This window comes from Cyanistes caeruleus, chromosome 11 (assembly GCF_971803275.1).
Source record: "Cyanistes caeruleus chromosome 11, bCyaCae1.hap1.1, whole genome shotgun sequence".
Lineage (NCBI taxonomy): Eukaryota > Metazoa > Chordata > Aves > Passeriformes > Paridae > Cyanistes > Cyanistes caeruleus.
Genome location: NC_141711.1, coordinates 20,677,436 through 20,700,372, shown reverse-complemented (window position 1 = coordinate 20,700,372; position 22,937 = coordinate 20,677,436). Strand labels below are relative to the sequence as shown.

Genomic DNA, 22,937 nt, shown 5'->3' with positions numbered 1-22,937 from the left:
TTCTCTTATGCTCTTGAACTAAAATTTCTTTTGCATGAATTTGTATAAACATGATTTAGTTTAGCAGCAAGTACTGCCACTGTTTCAAGCTAATTACATTACAACTACTCTCTATCTCAATTTTTTGCATCAAGTCTATCTTAGGCATAGGGAGGTGACTAACAAATTAACTTCCATTAAGGAAACTTTAATATTTATAACATTTTATAACTTTTAACATTTCTTAAAAATGAGATTCACTTAATAAATTATAAAAAGAATTTAATATAAACAAAAGACAATTAGGAGACAAAAGAAATAAAGCAAAGGGTTAAAACGGCCGGGTGCCCTGGTGGGTTGCCAGGAACACACCTGGTATTTCGGTATTTCTCTTTTATTCCCCCCTGCTGTGAAGGTTTAATGCATATTCAAAGCATCCCCTCCCTGGTTCTGGCTTCTTAGATCATGCTTTTGTACAGTTTTTATTTTCTGCTGGTCAGCATTTATTTTTGCTGGTCATCATTATTCTTGCAGATGAGCATTATTTTTGGAGTTTGGTTTCCTTTCTTTTGCACATGGTCACTTGTTGATAACAGTCCGGGCCCCTCATCCTTCACCTGAGGTCAGCTGGTCTTCATATCTTCTGCTGATAACAGTTTGGGTTCTATTGTTCTCCTGATAACAGCTTGGGCCCCAGTGTCCTTGCCCTCTGGGGTTTCCTTGCCTTGTACCTAGGAAATTCTTTTAAACTTAAGACTTGTTAGCAAGAAAAAAAGTACATACATAGCTAAAAAGTATTTAATATATAATACTCATCTGCGAAAGCCAATATCACAATACAAATTTATAACAAACCCCTCCTCTTCTTTTTTATAAATCATTTGGCTTGAGCAATAATTCTTGTTTTCTGGCTTCTAGCACTCGTTCATGAATTTTTTATTTTTTTTTTTTGTGCCGTTCCAGATGTAGCCAATTTTGAGTCTGTAGGCATTGCTACTATTTGCATGCCTTGCACTACTTTGGTGATTAGCCAAATTAAACAGGGGATTAAACAAGGAAGAAATATTAAACCAGCTGTAGCACTGCTACAAGGAGAAGAAACTTAGCTTCTTCTACTACTCTATCCCTGATATATTATCCCACCAGTTAGTGGTCATTACTGATTTTCATTTTTTGGACCGGCACATGGGCCATTTTTCTGATATCCTTGGCGATATCTAGAATGGCATTTTTATTGTCATTGAAAACAACAATCTTATGTATTAATTTTCTCACAGAACACCCCTTCTTTTAGCCAATAAATAGTCTAAAGCCAGTCTATTTTGATATATTGCAGCTGTGCCTTTGCATCACTGACTGGCTATTAATTCCATAGCTCCAGCTGTTTCATTGGTTATGATTTCTACAACAGCTTGGAGTTTCATAATGCAAAAATTGGGGTTTGATATCGCCAACTTCCATCTTGTGCCCAAGAATGTTTCCAATATGCGTTCAGGGGCTATTTCTCATCTCCCCATTTTTGAGGTGCTCAAAACCATTCCCTTTTATTTCTTTTTAGGACCTCAAAAACCAACACCCCCAACTGATTTCTGTCTCGTCCTGACAAAAAGAAAAATCCTAGCTGAATCATTCTCAGAGTACAACTCCCTTTCCATTGTGAAGGGAGCTTTGGGTATGCCCTTTTCTCACATATCCCAAAATAAGACCTCTGGTGCTTTCTAATAGTCATTTTTCTGTTGATTTATATTTCCCCAAAATTTGGCTATTTCTGGGATTCCAGAGTAAGGATTTTTCCCTGTACTATTACACTGGAAGAATCTGGTTCTATTACCATGTACACAATTTTTTTCTTTTACTTTCCGTTGGGTCTAATACAGAGTTGGTTTCTCTGGAACTTACTATGTACAAGTTTTATTACCAGCTTTATACTTTTTACCAGGAGTATTTCTCACTTCATGAAGAAATTTTCTCCATTTAATTGCTGTTTGAGCTTTGCTTACATGTCCTGACATAAGGTTAATACAGGTCTAGGTTGCTGTGTTGGCTTTATCTTTTCACTTACCATTTGCTCTCTTACCAAATCTTGCTTATTTCTCCTGGCAACAACTGTGAAGCAAATCCATCTTTTTCTCTTTTTTGGGCAGTTGTTTTCTAAGCTGTTACTACTTGTTCCTAGATTTTCTGTGGTCTAATATTTTCCCTTTTATGCATACAGGTACTTAATTTGGATGGGTTGTAACAGTGATTATTGACACTGGTGTGGGTAATAAGAAAGAAACCCCGGTGTCTTTCCATGTAAAGCTTTCAATAGCATTTGTAACATGGCTTTGCTGGTGTCCCAAAAGGGAAAAAAAGGATAAGTGACAGAAGAAGGAATAATAGGGGTCCAGGATGGCTTACACCCCCACCAATCCTGCCTATGAGGTTGCAGCTCACAGCAGGTGTTTATATTCTTCTCGGTGGCGAGTTGTAGTGGTCAGTCTGGTCTTGCCCCCTATTTCCTTGTCACTTCCTCTTTTGTAATTTCCAAGCAAATTTCTTTTGACACCTTTTAACAGCAGTTTCCCACCGTTCCTCAGGTACTTCCCACTCAACACACACTAGTAATTTCCCATCTGGAAAAAAAGTTATCATTTAAGTTATTCTTAATAGATTTGGCACCCAACACTTCCTGCAATGAGAGGCTTAACTTTGTGAACCACAATACCTATTATTCTCTAATTTAAACACTTATATTTAATCCAGATAGCATGTCCCGTATTGGGATGATTTAGACAATATATATGATGTGGCACTGATGGAAGTTGTGGTTCTCCCCCCTCCTTTATACAAATCACAGGCAAAAGCAAAAATATACGAGGATTTCCCAACCAAAACAGCCCCAGTCCTCCTGCTTGGAGTGGGAGTTTTCCTCCCCAAGGTGGATATAGAAAGTGTCCCAGAACTTGTCCAGGCAGGACTTGAAACTACTGATACAGACTTGGTCTTACTTTCCAGTTAGGTGTGATTCTTAGCTCATTCCTTGGATCATTTGGATTGTCTCAGTTCATTACCGCCGGTCTCTGCCCAAGAGTACATTTGGTATCACTGGGTTTGGGTGTTACAGTCCAGTCCTCAGGTCTTTTGATCTTACTGGTGTGACTCCAACTTCACTCTTGGGTCCAGATTGCAGCTTCTCTGCCTTAATTATCAGTAGTACCTGAAAACAATTTCTTAATAACACAGGGAGAATGAAAACATCACATCAAAAGTTTCCATCAGTATTCTTTAAAATTCTTGGGTTAAGCGAAATTTAACAGTTAACATAGGAGCCAATCTCTTTCTGCGCGTTCAAATTAGTTAAACAAAAAAGGCTAGGTTAGTTTTGACTTCAAATAAATTACATTCATTACCTTTTTACCCTTTGGTTACTGTTTACTTGTTTAGCTTCACAAACTTCTTTTATCGGTTTCTTAGAACAAACCCCTTCCTTTTAACAACAAGAGTAAAAGAAAGAAAGGGAAGAAAAAAATAAGAGAAAAAAAGAGATCCTATTTCAAGAAATTAAACTCCTTGATGAGGTTTTCAGAATCTGACGAGCAAGACTACTTTTGCTTTGGTCTCATCATCCACCGGTCTGTTTCTCGACCTTTGTTCCGTTCCTTCTTTCCCATTGACAGCAGTTTTTCAGGCTATCTCTCTCCCCCACCCCTGCTGCTGCAGCTCTGGGCTGAGCAGGCTGTTTCAGCCGCTCGCTCTGCAGGGGCCCACTTGTGTCCTTGCCAGTCACTTGCTGACGTGCTGACCCTGGGACAAAGCCCGTGTCCCCTCTTTCCCTGCTGTGCCGTCCCTTCACACACAGGACTGGCATTTTCAAACACACTCAGCTCCCGCCACTGCCGGGGGGCAGAGCCCGGAGTCCACAGCGCTCTGGTCTGGGGCTCCTCTGCTGGGCCAGCTTGCTCTTCAGCGGCAAACCTCACCCAGCACCGCTGCCGGGCCGGCGAGCACTGCCGGCACCCCGCACCCCTGGAGACCCCGGCACAGACAGGGCGGGTCCCGCTCCAGCAGCGCCACTCACGAACCGCGCTCTGCACCCTTCACATGGGGTGGGAGAGGACCGGGAACCGCCACACCAGGCCCTGCTGTTCGCCACTCACAGGGACCGGGTCCTGCTGCAGCCGCTTTACATAAAAGCAATAAAACAACACCTAAACCTAGCAACTCTTAACCCAGTGCTCCAGATGCTCCTAACATCCCCTATTTCGGGCACAATTCTCACCTCTAATCGCGCTTGAAAGTTTTTCTCCCCACAAGCCAGTGCTCACTCTTCGGAGCCAACAAGACACTTCTCGCCCTCTTTCTAAAAATCTCTACAAATCTAATGAAAGGAATCGCAAACCTCTCTCTCTTTCTCTCTGCCACTATCATCTCACCACTCTTTACACCACATCCCTCCAGAATCTCCACTACACAAATCACTTTGCTTCAGAATCAACAACAAATTCAAACACCTCCTTTTGGGGACCCTCCCCAAAGCCACCAAAGGCGCTAGACACAGAGACCAGTCAGCTAGCCAGCTACTTTTACCAACGAAAACAAATCTGCAATTACTATTTCTACTGCCTTGAACAGATCTTCAGTCAAGCTAGAAATGAAGACACAGACATCATTCTTCTCTAAATTTTCTTCTACAAGTACAAAGGAGTTCATCTTCACACAGCTGCTTAATGTGAATAATCTCTAGTGTAACTTTTCTCATGACAAGATATGATCAGGTCTTTTATTTTTACAGGCATTTAGATACATTGACAAGCTTCTGACAATACCTTTATGTTTCAACAGTACTTGCAGCTTATATACTATGAACCATCTATAGCAAGAACTAGTTTTACAATTGTTTTCAAACTCTTCTTTCACAAAAAAAGACTCATCTCTAAATTAACACATGTACTTATTAAAATAGACCAAGTTTAGAGTCTCCACAATTCTTTTCTCAATTCAAAACACCAACCATCTTAATTCTGATCTTTTAACTGGGTCCACTTCTGCTTCTGTAATACGCACAGCTGCAAAACAACACAAGCACTCCTAGAGACATGTGCACTTTCTTGGCAAATTCAAAAGAACAAGAAATCATGGCAGTTCTGAGCCTGATCTTCAGCTAAACACACCATCACAATAACTCTTTTTAGAAATCATCAGAGAGATGATCAGCATTTCATATTGTGAAAAGACAAAATAATTTTCAGCAGCAGTAAAAAGATTTACAACAATCCACAGGATTTTGCTTTTAGGCTGGTACCAGGTTCTGCTGTTAAGAACCATGGGCTGTGCCCATCAGCACGGAATACAAACAACATTAGGGTTAACAGCTCTAACACTTATTGACAAACTGATAAGTTTTCATCTCAAGAAGTGACTACTATGCAAATTACTGTAACTTGCCTTTAAAATTAAAATCAACCACAAAATTCTACGATATTCACTAAAGAAATTGGAAGGCATACTAAGAAATGGGCTTGTTTCTCTACAAAATAAATATTGCAGTCACTCAAGAAAAAAAACAAACAGAGCTCACTTTTTTTCCACTTTCTCCCAGGATGCACTTCTTGGAATTCTTCTAAGTTTCTCTCCAAAACTTCTCTGCTCTTCCTGAAATCTCAAATTTTAAGCAGCGACACAGCTTACTGCTGCAGAAGCCCACAGCACCATCATACACGGAATTCTCTCAGAACCTGGTAAAACAAAGGCTTGCAACTTGCAGATCCCTTGGTTTGGAGCTGATACCATACGCCAGTACTGCTCCATATCTCACTCACACATCTGGCTAAGAAAAAGCTCTCTGAGACAGTTTGACACCAGTCCTTACTCTCGATATCACAGAACTTAATGTGCCCGAGGTCTCATAAGACCCCGGCATAGAAAACCTGGGTCCCAGAGGGACTCACCCAGCTCTCTCACCATTGGGCATGTTCCCGGCCTGTTTCACAGCTTCAGGAGGTTTCAGGAGTCACTGAGAGCTCCTCTGATCCCCCTGTGCCTGGAGCAGGGAACCCGAACCAGCATCTGTGGTTCAATCCAGCCTGCCTGCAGCCGCCTAAACACAGCTCTGCGGCTCGAGAGCTCCAAAATAAGTTTAAACAATGCAGGGGCACCAAGACTTAGAAGGCCCCTGCCCTCACTTTACTCAAAAGGGATGGGCTGAACTCATCCCCTCAGGGCACCCTCCGTGCCCTGATCTTATCAGGGTTCGGCCTGACTCACCGTGGGCCGGAGCTCTGGGAGTTCCCTTGCACTCCTGAGGCTGACCCGCCCCTCCGTCCCAATAGCTCGGCAGGAAGTAGCCCTGGGAGCACCATCTCCCAGGAAAACCTTTCACCGCTGCTACAGTGGGGCAAAAAAAACTTCTAAAAAAGCCCCAAAAAAACAAAAAACAAACAACTTCAAACGCTGAACCAAATACCAGCTCACCAAAGCGACCCCTCCCCCGCAAGCAGCTCTTGTTGCCCAGGGGGGAGGAAAGGCACGGAGGGAAGATCACCACTAAAGATAACCTTGGCTCTGCTCTGAGACCAGAGCTGCTATCCCGCTGAGAACAGATTTGATACAACACCCCCGTGGCTCCTGGGCTACAAGCCCCAGTTCTGGTTTACCACCCCGGGGCTCCAAGACAGGAGCTCGCAGGGAGGAAGCGAATCACTCCATGTGTCCCCACCGTGATCCAGTCCCTGTGGAAGCATCGACCCGTGTTCACTCCTACTCCAGCACAGCACAGGAAACCTTTCCTCTTTAGCAACACAATTCCAAGAAAAACCACAAACTTTAACGCAACAATCACACCTATTTATGATTTCTCACATCTGTTCATTCAACTCCACCCAGTCACAGCAAGACAATAAGGTGCTCTTTACTTCCTTTGTTAATATCCACCCATGGGCACTGTAATATGTCAAATATCCCAAGTTTCTTGGATTATTCTTCAATTTGGGAGTTTTAAGTCCAAATTTCTTAGATTTAATCCTCAACTTGACAAAGTTTTAGAGAATCCACATTTTACTCTGTTTTCCCAGTGGATTGTGCCAGGAAAACCTTGGGCTCCCTTTCCCGAGGGGCCAACCCCTCCCCTGAGACCCAGTCCCAGTAACCCCGGGGGTATCTTGCAACCCCCGCTTCCCGCTCCCCCAAAGATTACTTACAATCCGTCTTCTTCTTTGGGTCTTCGTGCACAAGAATTATGGAGCAAAAATACCGCAGTTTTAGGGATCCTTTTTTCCCCTTTCCTTTGCTTTATTCCTCTCCTTCTTGTCCTCAAGGTTTTGACCTGCAGCCGCTTGGTCCACGCTAGGAGAAATGGAGCGGGGTCTGCTGAACTCAGCAGGGGCGCGCCTGTTTCCCCGTTCTGGATCTCTGGTGGTCCTAGAGGTGAGGTGCTTATCCCAGAAAGAGCCCCCAAAAATTCTTAAAAACGAGATTCACTTAATAAATTATAAAAAGAATTTAATATAAACAAAAGACAATTAGGAGACAAAAAAAATAAAGCGAAGGGTTAAAACGGCTGGGTGCCCTGGTGGGTTGCCAGGAACACACCTGGTATTTCGGGGAACCCTCTTTTTTATCCCCCCCTGCTGTGAAGGTTTAATGCATATTCAAAGCGTCCCCTCCCTGATTCCACCTTCTTAGATTATGCTTTTGTACAGTTTTTATTTTCTGCTGGTCAGCATTTACTTTTGCTGGTCATCATTATTCTTGCAGATGAGCATTATTTTTGGAGTTTGGTTTCCTTTCTTTTGCACATGGTCACTTGTTGATAACAGTCCAGACCCCTCATCCTTCCCCTGAGGTCAGCTGGTCTTCATATCTTCTGCTGATAACAGTTTGGGTTCTATTGTTCTCCTGATAACAGCTTGGGCCCCAGTGTCCTTGCCCTCTGGGGTTTCCTTGCCTTGTACCTAGGAAATTCTTTTAAACTTAAGACTTGTTAGCAAGAAAAAAAGTACATACATAGCTAAAAAGTATTTAATATATAATATTCATCTGCGAAAGCCAATATCACAATACAAATTTATAACAGCTGGAAAAAAAGAACCCTGGCAGTTTGCTTAAACTATGAAGGGAAGAGATTCTTTTCAACGGGTTCCAGCTCTGCTCATTCTTTGAATTAAAAGCAGAGCCAAACTCTTCTGTTGGTCACATCAAGCCAACATAAGTTTGAACGGTCTATGAAAGACAGAAGAATGTAAAAAATTATTTCATTTTATAGTACTTACAGTCTTGTAATTCTGCCATGGGCTAATTCTGCCGTAATTCACGGTATCAAATAACTGGAAAAAGAAGTGGAGAAGAAGATTTTTAAAAAAAAGTTTAAAAAAAGTGACTTAATTTCCTACATGTTCTAAGTGCATACTCTATTATTGGCTTTTTGCAAATATTAAAATAGAAGTTATATGTGTAAGGTTAGAAAACTTTGTGCGTTAATATAGGTTCTTTTATTTCTGTTATTGATGAAACTTAGAAATACTGGTATAATACATATAGATGTTAGGCTATAACATGGTATTTAAGCACAAACTACTTTTGTTTATATAACCCAGAGACTGAAAAGATAGTCAGAGACCCCCCTGCATTCTTAGATTACCTTGTCCAGATGAAGACAGCAGTCCTCCAAACCCTCCAAGAGAGGAATTTATTGCACCCGTTATAGGAGAGGGTAAAACCCAGTGGCACCAAGAAGATTGATCTATTGAGAAGAGGGGAAGTTAAAAACTAAACAAAAGAACATCTAAAACTTAAGAAGAATGTCTGAATTCTGTATGAGAATTTATGACTATGTAGTAGGGTTCTGCTTTTAAGGGACAATCCTTTGTTAACAAAGTGTGCTGTCTTAGCTGAAAGCAGAGACACCCGGCCACATCCGTATATTTTACATTATCTCCTATGATATGAGCAGGCCTTACCTAAAATCGGGGTTTTTGACAAAGTGTTCTTTACAGCTTCTGTTCCAGGTTCTGAGTTAGAAGTGTTCCGGTTCTGAGTTCCATGTCAAAGTGTTCCTTGTTACCCCTACCCTATCACTGCCGGAGTTAGAGACTTCCCAACATGGCGACTGGAGACTTCCCAACATGGCGACCGGAGACTTCCCAACATGGCAACCGGGGTTTCTGTAAATTAGACACCGAAAAACACCATCCCAGATGAAAAACCTGATCCATGGAGCATCGGAACACGGAATAAAGAAACCAAGAGCAGTGCCCTGGAGTCGGATCAAAAGACACTATCCGCCAACTCCGCTCTCCTCGCCATGACTGATAAGAGACTCGCTAGAGATGATACCCCTGGACTTTCAAGCCAAAGGGGACTCCGGGTTTAACCGCGAGGACGGAGATCCCAGCTTTGCCTACATTGCACCCCGTAGGAAGAGCCGCATTCCTCCTCCTCCACCGAGCCGCTTCAGGGAGAGACGGCAATGTGCGCATGCCCCGTCGGGCCCCCACCCCAAGCTGATTCTAATAAAGGCTTTAAAACAGGAGAAGAAGGTCTCCTAGCCCTGTTTTTATCATCCTACTTGTCTTTCTATTAGACTTCTAAATTCCATTTTAAAAAATGTGTACCTCATTTTTCACAATACACAAAGCTATGTAGTAAAAATAGAGTAATTTACACTTTTCAAAGCCCTTTGACACTGGAGCCCTGCAGCCTAGTCACGGGCACCACCTCCATCTACTGAAGACGTGCAAGCAGTGCCGGTCTGTCGGCACGTCCCAGCCGTGGCTCCTGCCGGCGGCCCCGGGGTAGGAGCGGCCCCGGCGCTGCCATGGCGGGCTTTCCCTCAGGTGTGGGCACCTCCAGCCCGGCCCGGCCGGGAGGCCCTGGCAGTGCCACGCCGCACGGCAGCTCTGGCACTGCAGCCTCGGCCAGCCTCGGCCAGTAGCGAGATCTGCGGGCCGGGGCCCAGCAGCGGCCGCACGCTTCTCCCAGAGCCCGAGCAAGAGCCGCACGGCTCCCGAGCGCGGGCCGGGAACGCTCTGAGGGAGCAGCGCCAGCCCGGCTCTGGGCACCAACCGCCCCGGCCCTCGCGCCCGCTCTCCCCTTCCCGCCGTCCAGCCCCCGCCGCACGGCGCCCGCGCTGTCATGGCGGCTCTGGCCCAGCAGGGAGCGCCCTGAGCCCTGGAATGGCGCCGCCAGCGGTCTGGCTCTCAGGAAGGGGCGGGCGCGGAGCTGTTGCAAACTGCGGCCTAGGTCACATTTCCTGAAGAAAGGATGGCCTTTCGTGCTTGAGCTTTACACACTTTCAAGCCTGATCCACAAGAAGAGACATCTCACCTGTGACACACACAGCAGCCTGCGAGCTCCAACTGATGTCCAGGTGTTAGGAAAGCAAAGGGCTTGTTGCTACAATTGTCTTTTTAAGGCTCAGTTTCACGGATCTCAGCCCCAGAGGGAGGCTGAGAAAGCTTGAGAAGAAGGATGCCCACTGCCAGGGGACACAAAGGATGCAGGATTTAGGGGCCATAAAGACATCTGGTAGAACTGCCAAGATAAGGAAAACTCGGATAAAGACAACTCAGCAAATAGGCTGAACTCAGCTCCAGCTGGGTAAAAAAAGAGTGTGATGTTTGCAGGCAACAGGGCTTTGGCACCAACATCATCCTGGGCCTGACCATGGGATGGTCCCGGTCACCAGAACACAGGTAAAGATGGCGCAGTGCGAGCGCTGGGCATTGTGCTTCAAGAACCCAGCTGAGAAAGCTGGCCAGACTGTGCTGGATTCTGGTGTGGAATCTCCCCCTTCTCTCCTCCTTCTCAAAATATATTGTAAGCCTGACTAAAAAAACCTAGTTAGAGCCATGCTGACTGCTTTATTCTGAAACCTCGCAGTCGACTTACACATGTAGTACCTTACAGAGCAGGTTGGAGGCCCTGGAAGTGGAGGCTCAGACTAGCGATGAAGTGGACAAAAGTCCTTCTGGAATAGAGGGGGCATCTAGGGCAAGACACTGTGCATAATGATCACACTCTGTCCCGAAGAAAGACAGGGTCCTTGCAGGCCTTCCAGAAAGCATCTCAGGGGAAGCTTTCAGTCTCCCCTGCCCCGTTTCCTAGACTTGAGCTAAATCCTTCCCTCAGAGAAAGACAAGAAGCTCAGGTGTGTTAGGAGATAACTGTGAGCATTGGCACAGGTGAATGGTCAGGAATCCAGAGGCTTTTGCAACCCTCCTCCATGGAGAATCCCTTGTTGTGTATTTTTGATAAACCGGAGCTTAAATGGCAAGTCAGCAATTGGAGAAATACACCACTGAGACAAAAAAAAAGCTGTAAAGTGCCTTGTTTGGAGGAGGGACAAGTAGGATGAGAAAAGTTCAAAGAGCAAGTACTGAGAAGACAAAGAAGAAAACCTGGTTCTTTGAAGGTTCTCTAATTTTTGTTTTCTTCTCTGTGCCTTGTTGTCAGGGAAAGTAATCCCCAAACACCAGAGGTTTATATCCAAAAAGGAGACACGGGAGTCCTTTTACGTTATTCAAAAAAAGGGAGAGGCCATGGGGCATTCCCCTGGGGTCTCTCAAAGTTTTTGGTGGACGCAGCCTCCTTTTTATCCTAATTTCCCTGTCCCTCTCTCTTTCCCCATTGGCTGAGGTATTTGAGAGGTACAGACTTTGCAGAATGTCTGATACTTACGATTCTCCTCTAATGTATAACCCTCCCTCTTCATTTTTAATTCCTATAGAATTTTTGGGTTTTCCCCATTGTTTTTTTCATCTCTCAACATTCAGTTTCATTTACCAGAAAATCTACAGTTTGTTTGTAAAGGCAAATATGTTTTTTTCCATTCATTAATCGGTGGAATCCTTCCCGTAGTTTTATATCTCTCAATGTTAGTTTTATCTGCCAGCAGACCCACAGCGTCTTTGTAAAGATAGATCTCTCATTTCTCTCACAGGCAAGACATGAGTTAGTATGAGAAATCTGCCATTGTGTAGTATTTCTGTAGTTAGTCAGTATTCAGTAAAAGAAGTCTGTTGTTTTGTGCGAGCATGGATGCTGATCCCTGATCCATCCATGCAGGTTTCCTGCAAAGGCAATGTTTTAGTAATGGACTGTTGCAAAATAGGTGTTTTCTGCTGGTAGGCTGGTGCAAACACGTTCCTTTCTGTGGTAACAAACCAATGGTGCTGTGCGTGTGCATCCTCACAGGCCTCTCAGCCCGCAGCATCGGCCCCAAGGGCTGCTCTGTCCCTGCCTGCGTGCCTGGCTGATGGGCAGGGCTGGAGGCCTTGGAGAGCAGCGGCCATTGCGGGCACGGGGCTCCCAACAGCTGCACCCTGGCCCAGCTGGGCCCCACTTGGGGAGGAAGGAGGCTGCCAGCCCTGGCCTGGCTGAGCAGCTCCTGCCTCCTTTGGCCTCTGCTCTGGGCCCCACGCTGGCCACCCCGACAGCCCCTGGGCCAGGCTGTGGGAGGGCTGCTTTGCCCTCACCTGGCTCCCTGCCATACGGACACACGGCCTGAGCCCAGCCTTCCCTTTTGGGGCCAAGGGAAATCTCTGCTCCTGGCCCGGCACTGGGCACTTTCTCAGCCGGTCAGGCAAAGTGATGCTCCACAAGAGAGGCATGAGCATTGCAGGCAAGCCTACATCACTGCAGTCTTGCCAAAGGGCACCAAGAAGAAGCCAAGAAACTGCAGGCCCATCAGCCTCTCCTCCATCTCCCGACAGGTGACAGAACGCCTCCTCCTGGATGTCATCTCCAAAGCTCTGGAATAACAGGAAGGGAAAACCATGCTTGAGGAATCTCATAGCATAGCCACCTCTGCTGCAGTGACTGGCTGGGTTTGTGTGGGGAGAGCAGTGGCTGAGTTGTCAGTCGGAACTTCAGCGAGGCTTTGTCCCTGCCTCCCATCACATGCTCCTGAGGCAGCTGAGGGAGAGTGGGGTGGAGAAGTGGACAGTGGAGCTCCAAACTCAGAGGGGTTGTGACCTCAGGGGGCCGTGCTGGGGCTAGCCTTGTTTGCCTTATTCCCCAGTGACCTGGCAGAAGGGACGGAGCGCTCCCTCAGCACGTTTGCTGATAGCACAGAAGCGGGAGCAGGGGCTGATACACCACAAGGCTGTGCTGCTCTCCAGAGTGACCTGGACAGGCTCGACAGCCGAGCAGAGAGGGACCTAATGAAGTTGCTCAGGACAAAGCCTCTAGAAGAGCTTGAAGCTTTGTAATTGCTAGGCAAGAATAGTTGTTTTGCATATTGGAATGTATAAGGTCATGTGGTGATGTCCAGTCAGGGGAACCACTCAATCTCTGTAAGTTACAGAACCAGTTCCTTAACTGTGTAAAGAAAGTCTTTGAGGCAAACTGCAAATTCAGAAACTTCTCCTAATATGAAGCTGGATGTTCACCACTTTCTGGCATGCTGGATGAAGCATAGGGATTCCAAAAGGAATGTGAAAGCAAGCCAATAAATCCTCTTTTAGAGTTCACATGTGTTTCCTGCTTGTTCCTTGAAGAACTTGCCAAACAATGTTACTTTTGAAATCCATTCAAAGATCTAATAGGAAAAAATATTGTCCAAAAGTGTTAGCCTGTGTTTCTGAATAGGAACATGTTTCTTGTGTCAATTCAAGATTTGTACCAGGGTTTGGGGTTTTTGGTGTGTATGCTTTGAATGTAAGTTGCTTCTTTGCAGGACTTTGAATAATTAGACTTTTAGTAATTAGGTTGTGCAGCAGTGACAACATTTTACTGCGTGGTGCTGAAAAGGGTTGAGAAAGAGTCGGTGGCTGTGTGTCGATGCATAACTTGCGGGAGCAGCACCGGAGCAGTTCGCAGGGCCTGGAGAAGCAAACGGGTTCCTGGTGCTGAGGACAAAGTGTCCACAGCTCAGGATTGCATGGCTGAGCTCTTCTGGCTCCTTCTGCTTCAATGCCTTGCCGAGACACAGGTTCCCTGCAGAGCCCCGGGTGCAGCTTCCCAACTCTCCCCTTTTCTTCTGCCTCCTCCCTGCCTCCTGGGTAAAGGCATTCCCTGGCATTGCCCCTGCTGTGCCTCCCTCCTAGTTCAGTGAAAGCATTGTTTTCCACCCAGGGGGGCTCTCCCCTGGAGACAGGAACATGGATGAACTCCCGGTGCCCCAGCATCAGGCAGGTGCAGGTTATCTCTGCTTGTCAGCCCCTGCCTTGTTTCCCTGGGATCCCGCTGACTGTTCTAGCAGTCAATGATCTGGATTTTGCAGGAGCGTGTTTGCAAAGACGTGAATGCGAAAACTCTACAAGAACTGTTTGTGTGTGTCCCGTCTTTACTTTTTTCAATGTATTTGCTAGAAGGAAAGCATGGACCAAACTGACAAAGTTCTTTAATGTGGGAAAAGCATTTGACTCCTGAGCTGAGTACTGTCGCAAGCTCTCCAGTCAGATACAAGGTAATCTTCCATTGAATTTCCCGGGTTTCCATTGAGTCAATGTAAAGAATGATCTTTCTAAGGAGCTTAATGCTAATTTTTCCACTTAATATGAAATGTCAAATTCATTAGATGGCTAGATGACAGGAGAATTGAGGTTGGGAGGCAGCTGCAGTGGTCCCCAGCTTTATCTCCTGTTCCCAACGGTGATCAGCACGGGCATGAAATCAGGTTCATCTCAGTTTACTGCAGAGAGGTCTTGAGGAAAACGTCGGTGCACCAAGAGCAGGTTTGGAATCTGTGCAGTGCAAGAGACTCTGCACAAGCTCTCTGGGCAACCAACTGCCAGGGGCAAGAGCCCTGGCATGGCCGTGCCTGAACAGCACCTTTGTGCCTACAGTGCCACCATCGATGACTGCCCTGGGGCCTGGGATTGGACCCTGCACTTGCTGCAGGAGTCTCTGGCCTGGTTCCGTGCTGACCAAAGGCTTGGAACCATCTCAGAATCTCGGTTCCCAAGGGGGCGGCCTCAAGTGGCTGCCGGGCAACTGAGGCCATGGCTGCCTGAACCTTGGGAGCAAGATGCTGATGTCAGAGTGGCCATTGTGACACGTGCAACCAAAGCCCCAAAAGGGAAGGCTGGGCTCAGGCCGTGTGTCAGTGCGACCTGGCAACGGGAGGAGAAGGTAAGGCAGGGAAGCAGCTGCCCAGGGACCAGAGGGGCCCCACACCTCGGGCCTCTGGGCCTGTGCTGCAGGCTCACCTGCCTCTCCCTTCCCAGAATCAGCGCAGGAACATCCAGAGGAGACGGCGGTGTTCCTGAACGCGACGACGGGAGCAGAAGGCGGACAGGAGCAGGGCTCACGCAGGGCTTACCAGGGAGTAGCACCCTCGTAGCTCTGGGCCTGTTCTGCAAACTCCCATCACTCTTCTTTCTCCCGCAGAGAGAGACAGGACCAGCACCTGGCGGAGACAGCGGCGTTCCTGCACAGGAACTCAGCGCTGACAGCCGCCATGTGCGACAGGGAGCAGGAGGGCCCTGATGGCAGGGAGCCAGGTGAGGGCAAAGCAGCCCTCCCACAGCCTGGCCCAGGGGCTGTCAGGGTGGCCAGCATGGGGCCCAGAGCAGAGGCCGGGGCAGGCAGGAGCTGCTCAGCCAGGCCAGGGCTGGCAGCCTCCTTCCTCCTCAAGTGGGGCCCAGCTGGGCCAGGGGGCAGCTGTTGGGAGCCCCATGCCCGCAATGGCCGCTGCTCTCCAAGGCCTCCAGCCCTGCCCATCAGCCAGGCACACAGGCAGGGACAGAGCAGCCCTTGGGGCCGATGCTGCGGGCTGAGAGCCCCACAGAGCTGCTCATGCCCGCTGCCATTGGCTCTGTCCCCTGCAGCATGCGTGTTGTGTCGCCGTGTAGAGGCTGACCCGGACATCTGCGGAAACAGAAAAGAGAAATACGGGCTCTGTGCCCACATGTTCTGCCTGGTGAGTGGCTCGGGGCACTCCACCCAGCATTGGAATGGGCAGTCCCTGCCACCCTGTCCTCATCAGCTCTTCCCATTTTCTGTAGTATTTTGCCACTCTTCTTTTTCGGCAACAAAATGAACGTGTTGGACTCCTGGGTTTTCTGCCTCGAGATATCCAACTTGCAGTCAGGCGGGCGGCACAGAAGGTGAGAGCCTGGCAAAAGAGCAGGGACATTTGTGCCAGGAGAGGCTGGCCAGAGCTTATCCCAGACCCCCAGCAAGAAAGGCCAGCCATGCAGCCAGCTGTGGGACAAAGTCTGGATCCCAGCAGCTCCGTGGAGCCTCTGGCACAGGAGCTTCCCTCACCAGCTGGCTCTGAGGGCTGAGAGCCAGCAGCGGCCCTATCCTGCGCCCTGCCCGGAGCCCGAGGCTGCCGCTGATGGGGCTGCCTGGCTCATTCCAGCACTGCTGCGTCTGTGGCCAGAGCGGGGCCACCATCATGTGTTGCGAGGAAGGCTGCGACAGATGGTTCCACCTGCCCTGTGCCAAGGAGGGCGGCTGTGTCAATCTGTACATTGCCCCATTCAGGTAGCCCCTCTCCCCTCCTGGCCACCCCCAGGGAAGGACCAAGTCTTTCTCATTATGCCCATCCCTTTGCCCCCAGGTCCTTCTGCCCTGAGCACCGTCCAGAGCAGGACGTGCAGGTGACTCCAGAGCCGGGCACCGAATGCCCCATCTGCATGGAGCCAGTGGAGGACAGAATGACCTACAAGACCATCGTGTGCCCGGCGTGCAAAAGAGCCTGGTTCCACAGGGACTGCCTCCAGGTGGGAGCCATGCCCTCAGGCCTGGGACACAGCAGGTGCTCAGCAGCACCGGGGCCTGGCTCACACTGCTTCTGTTTGCCCTGCAGGGACAGGCCATGCGCGCTGGTCTTTTTTCCTTCTGCTGCCCCCTCTGCAGAGACCGTGAGACATTCCTTGTTGAACTGTTTGTCATGGGAATTCGCATCCCCATCAGGTTGGTGTCCTTCTGCGGGGCTCACAAGGCAGGAGGGTGCAAGTGCTGTGCTGTGCCAGGCCCTGCCCCAGAAGTCCAGACCCTGCCCCATCCAGGGAGTTTGGACTTCCGCTTCTCACGGGACTTGGAAAAGCATTGGAGGAAGAGCAGGGACACCCTGTTACCTCCATGGGGTCAGGGCAGCAGAAACACATCAGCTTTTCCTTTCTCCATTAGAGACCCAACATGGGAGGACAATGACGCCTTTGCAGATCTAGGAGAGAGGCACAACACGTGCAATGCCAGGGAATGCCTTTACCCAGGAGGCAGGGAGGAGGCAGAGGAAGAGGGGTGAGTTGGGAAGCTGCACCCGGGGCTCTGCAGGGAACCTGTGTCTCGGGAAGGGATCAAAGCGGAAAGAGCCAGAGGAGCTCGGCTGCACAATCCCATGCTGGGACACTTTGTCTTCAGAGCCATCAACCCGTTTGCTTCCGCAGGCCCTGGGAGCTGCTCCTGTGCTCCTCCTGTGCTGCCGAGGGCACCCACAGGCGCTGCTCTGGCCTGACAGTGAGGACAACCCACTGGGAGTGTGACAGCTGTGCTGGTCTTGGCACGGGTATGAGGCAAAGCAGGCGGGTGTCCCTGGGCTGGGGCCAGTGCCCAGGCTGGGCACGGCAAAGCGCATGGGCTCCTGGAGGGCTGGGGGCAGTGCTGTGGTCGGGCATGGCCTGGTCCATGCCTGGCAGGCCTCTGACATTTCTGTTTGGCTTTACAGCCCCCAGGGATGAGCCGGAGCTCAATGGCCCCAGCCTGACCAGACAGTCAGGACTGGAGCCTGCTCATGGCCTGTCAGAATCTGAGGCCATCAGGCCAAGCTCCAGCAGCGCAGTGCCATCGCATCTGGCTCCCCAGTCTCCAACTCCAGGGACCAGCAGTCACAGAAGCCTCCGGTGTCCAGCTTCTTCCTTGGCAGACACCGGCAGCCCACGCACAGCAAGGGCAAGATCCAGCAGCTGGACGGGCCCTGAGGACAGGGTCCATTCCAGACATGCTGGGCCTGTCCGCAGGCGAAGCCGCTCTCACCAGCAAAGGCGGGCCTCAGATGGAGCCGTCCGGTCACGGAGTCGCCATGACAGGAGCAGCAGGAGAACATCAAGTGCAGAGAGGCGCAGGCAAAGGGAGACACCATCGCGGGCTTCCCGCAGACACAGCCGCTCCCGGCAGCAAGCTCATGCCCAGAGTCCACCTGCCCGGTCGAGGAGTTGCCGAGACAGGCGCAGCAGGAGAACATCGAGGGCAGAGAGGCCCAGGCGAAGGGAGACATCCTCAGGGACGTCCCCCAGACGCAGCCGCTCCCGCCTGCAACGTCGGGCCTCAAATCAACCTGTCCAATCCAGGAGTCACCAGGACAGGAGCAGGAGGACAGCAGCAAGTGCTGAGAGGCCCAGGCGCAGGGGGACACCATCGGGGACGTCGCGCTGGAGCAACCGCTCCCGCCAGCCACGTCGGGCCTCAACTCGGACCTCTAACAGCAGCACGTAGTGTCATCTTTTCTTTCTAGTCCTTCCGTTTGCTGCTGTAAGTGAAGGTGAGAAGGTCAGTACAGGGACCTTGAGATTTGCAGGTCTGTGGGAAAACCCGAATTAGCTCTTGGCATTTCTATGATTCTTGGTTTCTGTTACTGTGTATTGTTAAGGGAAAAGCCACTTAAGGACATAGCTAATTAAAAAGGACACTCATTGGTGCCTTTAGACAGATATTTCCCCACTGCTTACCCTTGAACGTGAACCAGTCCTTAATGGCTTGGATATGTTTAGGGAGACATGAAAAGCAAGGTGGCTCTTAGGGAAGCTGTCTTTGAAAAGGCCGTGTGCTGAGTTGCTATCCTTAAACCATCTCATTTCAGTAGAGCCTTCCTTCAGTGAAGCAGAAGAAGAAAGAAGAGAGTGAGACACTGCCTCAAGTGTCTGGAGAAATCGATTGTGACACTGCTGCTGATTTTAAAGACTTGATTGGACCTTCAAAAGGCAAACCGGAAAAGACCGTGGGAATAGCCTGGGACAAAGAGGATGCACAGGACTCTGCCCCAGACGAATGTCCGAGACCTTTACCTGAAAAAGACAGAACTCAGGAGTCGAGTGCGTTCAAGTTTTCCTTCTTTGGAGACACAGAGGAGTTGGGCATCAAAGAAGGTAACAGCAGAACCCTCCTAACAGAGCCATTTCTAAGGAACGGCTTCTGGCAGGCACTGTAGAGCAAGATGGTGTAAAGAAGGTCATAATCCAGAGGATGATCAGCAGCAGAAGTCAGTACTTACGCTGAAGCATTTTGATCTTCATTGCTACTTGCCAAGGCTGTGGGAGATTAATGAGAGGTAACTCCTGCTTGCATCTCAGGAATTTTAAGAGGCACGCCTTGAGAAGGCATTGGGATTTTTGCAGAGTGGTGAAAAAGCTTGTTGTCATGCCCTAAAGTTCTCAAACAGGGACAAAGGTGACACAGCAGTCATACCAAGTTACATGGAACGCAACAGGATTTTAAGGAAAATGGGTGTTAAGGCAGAGGGAGGAGCAAAATCCTGGAGTTGACCCCAAGCTCCATGAACATTCTGTTAGTTACCAAATTCTATTCCTGGACCTTCAGAAAAGTGAAACTGAATGACACTGAAGGATCATTGGGGTGTCCTAAGCTCAGATAAAATAAGGCCTTATGAAATGAAGATGAAGGAATATTTAATCAAGTCACAGTCAGGTAGGAATGAAAGGAAGCCGTGCCAAGTTATCCAAAATATTAACAAAGAACAACACAAAGCAACAAGCCCCCCACACTTGTGCTGAATTCAGAAGCTATTCACTGTCTTCTGGATGTGATGATAAATGTTGAAGAATACATAGGAGATGCCTTGAACAAAGTGGAAAATCCTGGAGCAGAGCTACAGCTCAGAAAATCAGGGAGGAGAAGATTCTGTCCGTCCTAAATCTGTCTTCTCCAGTGTACATATTTCACTTGAAAGAAGGAATTTTTCCTGGCAAGCAGAGAAATAATCTGGTTTTGGCTTGCTTTCTCTTTTGGTGCTGGTTTTGCAGAGCCTCACGTACTTGGAACAATAAAACCGGAAAACTTCCGGTGGCAAGAGGATTCACATTTCCAAGACATCACTTCTGAGGGTGCTGATGAGCCGGAGATGTCAGAAATTGAAAAGCACCAAGAAAGGCAAGTTCCATTTGTATTTGTTGTCTACTTGGCTGTAGTAGTTGGATGCTGTGGGAATATGAATGGCAGCACTGAAGGAAATGGGAAACTGACACTGCACACCTCTGAGCAAGGAAAGTCATCTTGGAAAAGCATTGGTGCTGTGTGGAGTCCAGAGTCCCAGCAGCCCATTGGATGTGAAGTTGAATGTGAAGAGAGAGAAGATGAGCACAAGAAATTGACTGGGTTGTTTTGGTTTGGCCAACCCCAAACTGAGTTTTGCCAAAAGGCAAAGACACAGTCAGTTTTCTTGTAAAAAGTGGGGTTTTTTAATAGAAGGCTTTATTTGCATACTATGCAGTAAAGCTCTTCCGTGTACCATTTCTCTGAGGCACTACAGCTCTAACTCATGCTCATGGGATTTGATAGGACCTTTTAGGATGCTAAAACCCCTTTGTACTTTTCTAGGGTTTTTTCTCTACCACACACAGAAAGTGCTAGAATTTTCTTCTTCTCCATAGATGATGAATGCCTAAGAGGTACAACACAACTTGTTCAGCCCCTTTTGTATATTTTTCCCTTTTAAACCCTTACTGGACTTGAGTAAGGAGGAAAAAATGCTGCCTGGTTATGAATGCTCTGTAGTCAAAATTTGCCATCCTTTCTTGTGGTCAAAGTTGTGGTGGATCCCATGAGAGAGTCCTGGTAAAAAATAAAGGCTGAGCAGCTTTCTGTCTTTCCTTTCTTTCAGATAATTGCCTCATAGCTATAGGAACTTTTAGAGCTTAGCAAAATTATAGTCACTAGACAGGTTACTGAGACATTTAGGATCCTTTCAGGTAGGTCTATCACCTTTAACTTTTTCCTGTCTTTCTGGTGTTAATCTGAGGAATGCCGAGTGCTCTTGTCAGTGACATATGTGCGTGCGGTTCTTCATCCTAATGAATCTGGGGCTTTCTCTTCTGAACCCAATGAATTTTCGATTTAAAAACAAAGACAACAACAACAAAAGAAAACATACACAGCCTCGAAAAATTACACAGGCTGCCAAAAAAATTGCTTGTTCTATTTTGTAGAATATAGTCTCAAGTCAGGCTTAAATGACGTTTGTTTCTTGAGACTTGCTAGATAACGCGGATGAAATGTATGGCTGTGTTCATACAGTTACTGCCCTGCAATCTTCCAGCCCGTCTGATTTACAGGGTGTGTCAGAATGGAGATCTCAGCCCTTGCCAGGCAGCACTTCTGGGGGCAGCTGTGGGATCCTGCTGCTGAGCATTTAATGCAAGAGCTGCTGTTTCACTGCAATTTAGATTTCAGCAGGTTCAGGGAGACAGCTGCTGCCTTTCATTTTTCTTAGTACACCAGGCTGCAGTAGGGAACATTTCTGCTGAAGCCGACATGTGGTGGGGGGCAAGAGAATAGGAGGGACGTGAAGAATAGAGCTTCTGACTTGACTGTTGTGTTGTTCATTCATGATTGTTGGGAGCAGCAGCAGAATCAGAAGGGTTGAACCCTACTGATTGGTGTTGTGTTTTGTTTTGTGCACAGGGCCCAGAGTTACTTTGTAGATCTGTAGAGCTCAGTGAAGAAAAAGTGGGTTGGGAAGACAGATGTAGATTATTGTTTGAGGTGAGTATGGAACATCTGTTCCCTGGTAACTGTGGCTGAATGCTGAGCATGGGGAGGGAACACGGCTATGGATGTGCATGCAAAATTAATTCAGGACCTCCAGAAGAGCCTGAAACTTTGTAACTGTCAGGGAACAAAAGGTTGTTAGTATACAGGTGTGTGTAACATGATGTTGTGATGTCCAGCCAGGTAAACCACTGCATCTCTGTATGTTACAGGAGCAGCTAGCTAACTAGATGTAAGGGAAGTGTTTAAGAGAAACAGTGAATTTAGAGACTTCTGCAAGTAGTGGATTCAAAAACTTCTCCTAGGAATATGTTAGATTTTCATTAATTTCTGGATCGTCTAAGGAAGCATAAGAATTCCAAACGGAAACTGAACCCAAACTAATAAACCCTTTCTTGAAAAGAATCCTGTCCTATTTGTTCCTTGAAGAAGTTGCCAAACAACCTTACCTTTTAAATCCTTTCAAGGATCTAACAAGAAACAATACTGGCAAACCCGCTTAGGCAGTGTTTCTGAGCTGGCGCTGATGCTCTCGGGTTCCGGGGAGCCACGGGAAGGCTCCAGTCCAGACTGTCCGGTCAGGCTGGGGCCATTGAGCTCCGGCTCAGCCCTGGAGGCTGTGAGGGCAATCAGCAATGTCAAAGGCCTCCCAGGCCTGGGCCAGGCTGGGCCGGAGCAGTGCCCCCAGCCCTCCAGGAGCCTACGGGCTCTGCCAAGACCAAAAGGGGGCTTGGCCTGACAGCTGTGCCCAGAGCAACAGAGCTGTCACACTCGGCGCTGGTTCTGGTCGCTGTCAGGCACGAGCAACACCTGTGGGTGCCCTGGGCAATGCAGGAGCAGCACAGGGGCACTTGCCAGGGCCTGGGGCAATGCAGGGGTTGGCCTTTACAGGACAACACAGCATGCATGCTGCAGGGGACAGAGGCAATGGCAGTGGGCATGAGCAGCTCTGTGGGGCTCTCAGCCCGCAGCATCGGCCCCAAGGGCTGCTCTGTCCCTGCCTGCGTGCCTGGCTGATGGGCAGGACTGGAGGCCTTGGAGAGCAGCGGCCATTGCGGGCACGGGGCTCCCAACAGCTGCCCCCTGGCCCAGCTGGGCTCCACTTGAGGAGGAAGGAGGCTCCCAGCCCTGGCCTGGCTGAGCAGCTCCTGCCTGCCCCGGCCTCTGCTCTGGGCCCCACGCTGGCCACCCCGACAGCCCCTGGGCCAGGCTGTGGGAGGGCTGTTTTGCCCCCACCTGGCTCCCTGCCATCAGAGCTCTCCTGCTCCCTGTCACACATGATTCTGGTCAGTGGTGAGTCCCTGTGC

The 22,937-nt window shown here is 48.6% G+C and overlaps 2 protein-coding genes and 1 long non-coding RNA gene across 10 annotated transcripts in view; 2 read left to right on the top strand and 1 right to left on the bottom strand.

The window, feature by feature from the left end:
• LOC111943844 (membrane-anchored junction protein-like) overlaps nucleotides 1–9,487 on the top strand; it is a 30,622-nt gene extending 21,135 nt beyond the window's left edge. For 4 of the 5 annotated variants that reach the window (XR_015275065.1, XR_015275064.1, XR_015275063.1 and 1 more), the window contains 2 exons: nucleotides 7,275–7,383; nucleotides 8,952–9,487. Coding sequence is in view for 1 of the 5 variants with exons in the window: in XM_086846372.1 (XP_086702498.1) it covers nucleotides 7,275–7,383; nucleotides 8,952–8,992 (150 nt within the window). In the remaining 4 variants the exon portion in view is untranslated. Of the gene's footprint in view, nucleotides 1–7,274; nucleotides 7,384–8,951 lie in introns of those variants that run through there. The other variant, XM_086846375.1, reaches the window with a different exon arrangement.
• Nucleotides 7,382–9,006, bottom strand: LOC111945154 (uncharacterized). Its single transcript, XR_015275070.1, has 3 exons — nucleotides 8,916–9,006; nucleotides 8,597–8,698; nucleotides 7,382–8,282 (listed from the first exon to the last, which is right to left on the bottom strand). It is a non-coding gene; the product is annotated as an uncharacterized LOC111945154 (long non-coding RNA).
• Nucleotides 9,488–14,861: 5,374 nt separating the features above from the next.
• LOC111921976 (E3 ubiquitin-protein ligase PHF7-like) lies at nucleotides 14,862–22,035 on the top strand. 4 transcript variants are annotated; one of them, XM_086845353.1, is made up of 16 exons: nucleotides 14,862–15,030; nucleotides 15,126–15,401; nucleotides 15,729–15,820; nucleotides 15,906–16,007; nucleotides 16,265–16,389; nucleotides 16,466–16,628; nucleotides 16,715–16,821; nucleotides 17,038–17,151; nucleotides 17,298–17,416; nucleotides 17,576–18,388; nucleotides 18,710–18,992; nucleotides 19,887–20,013; nucleotides 20,461–20,531; nucleotides 20,744–20,831; nucleotides 21,544–21,624; nucleotides 21,843–22,035. In XM_086845353.1, the coding sequence occupies exons 2-10, from the start codon at nucleotides 15,359–15,361 to the stop codon at nucleotides 18,340–18,342; spliced, it is 1,632 nt and encodes a 543-aa protein (XP_086701479.1). In that variant the 5' UTR covers nucleotides 14,862–15,030; nucleotides 15,126–15,358; the 3' UTR covers nucleotides 18,343–18,388; nucleotides 18,710–18,992; nucleotides 19,887–20,013; nucleotides 20,461–20,531; nucleotides 20,744–20,831; nucleotides 21,544–21,624; nucleotides 21,843–22,035. The 4 variants fall into 4 exon arrangements, with proteins under 4 accessions (XP_086701479.1, XP_086701477.1, XP_086701480.1 ...); XM_086845351.1 differs by having other exon boundaries at nucleotides 18,707–18,992; XM_086845354.1 differs by having other exon boundaries at nucleotides 17,576–18,396.
• Nucleotides 22,036–22,937: the final 902 nt, after the last annotated feature.

What these genes read in the sequence shown, in the direction of transcription:
- LOC111921976 (XM_086845353.1), top strand. Translation starts at nt 15,359, where the DNA reads ATGTGCGACAGGGAGCAGGAGGGCCCTGATGGCAGGGAGCCAG. An exon ending in GTGCCCACATGTTCTGCCTG is followed by an intron (nt 15,821 to 15,905) that starts GTGAGTGGCTCG and finishes CATTTTCTGTAG; the next exon opens with TATTTTGCCACTCTTCTTTT. An exon ending in TCAGGCGGGCGGCACAGAAG is followed by an intron (nt 16,008 to 16,264) that starts GTGAGAGCCTGG and finishes GGCTCATTCCAG; the next exon opens with CACTGCTGCGTCTGTGGCCA.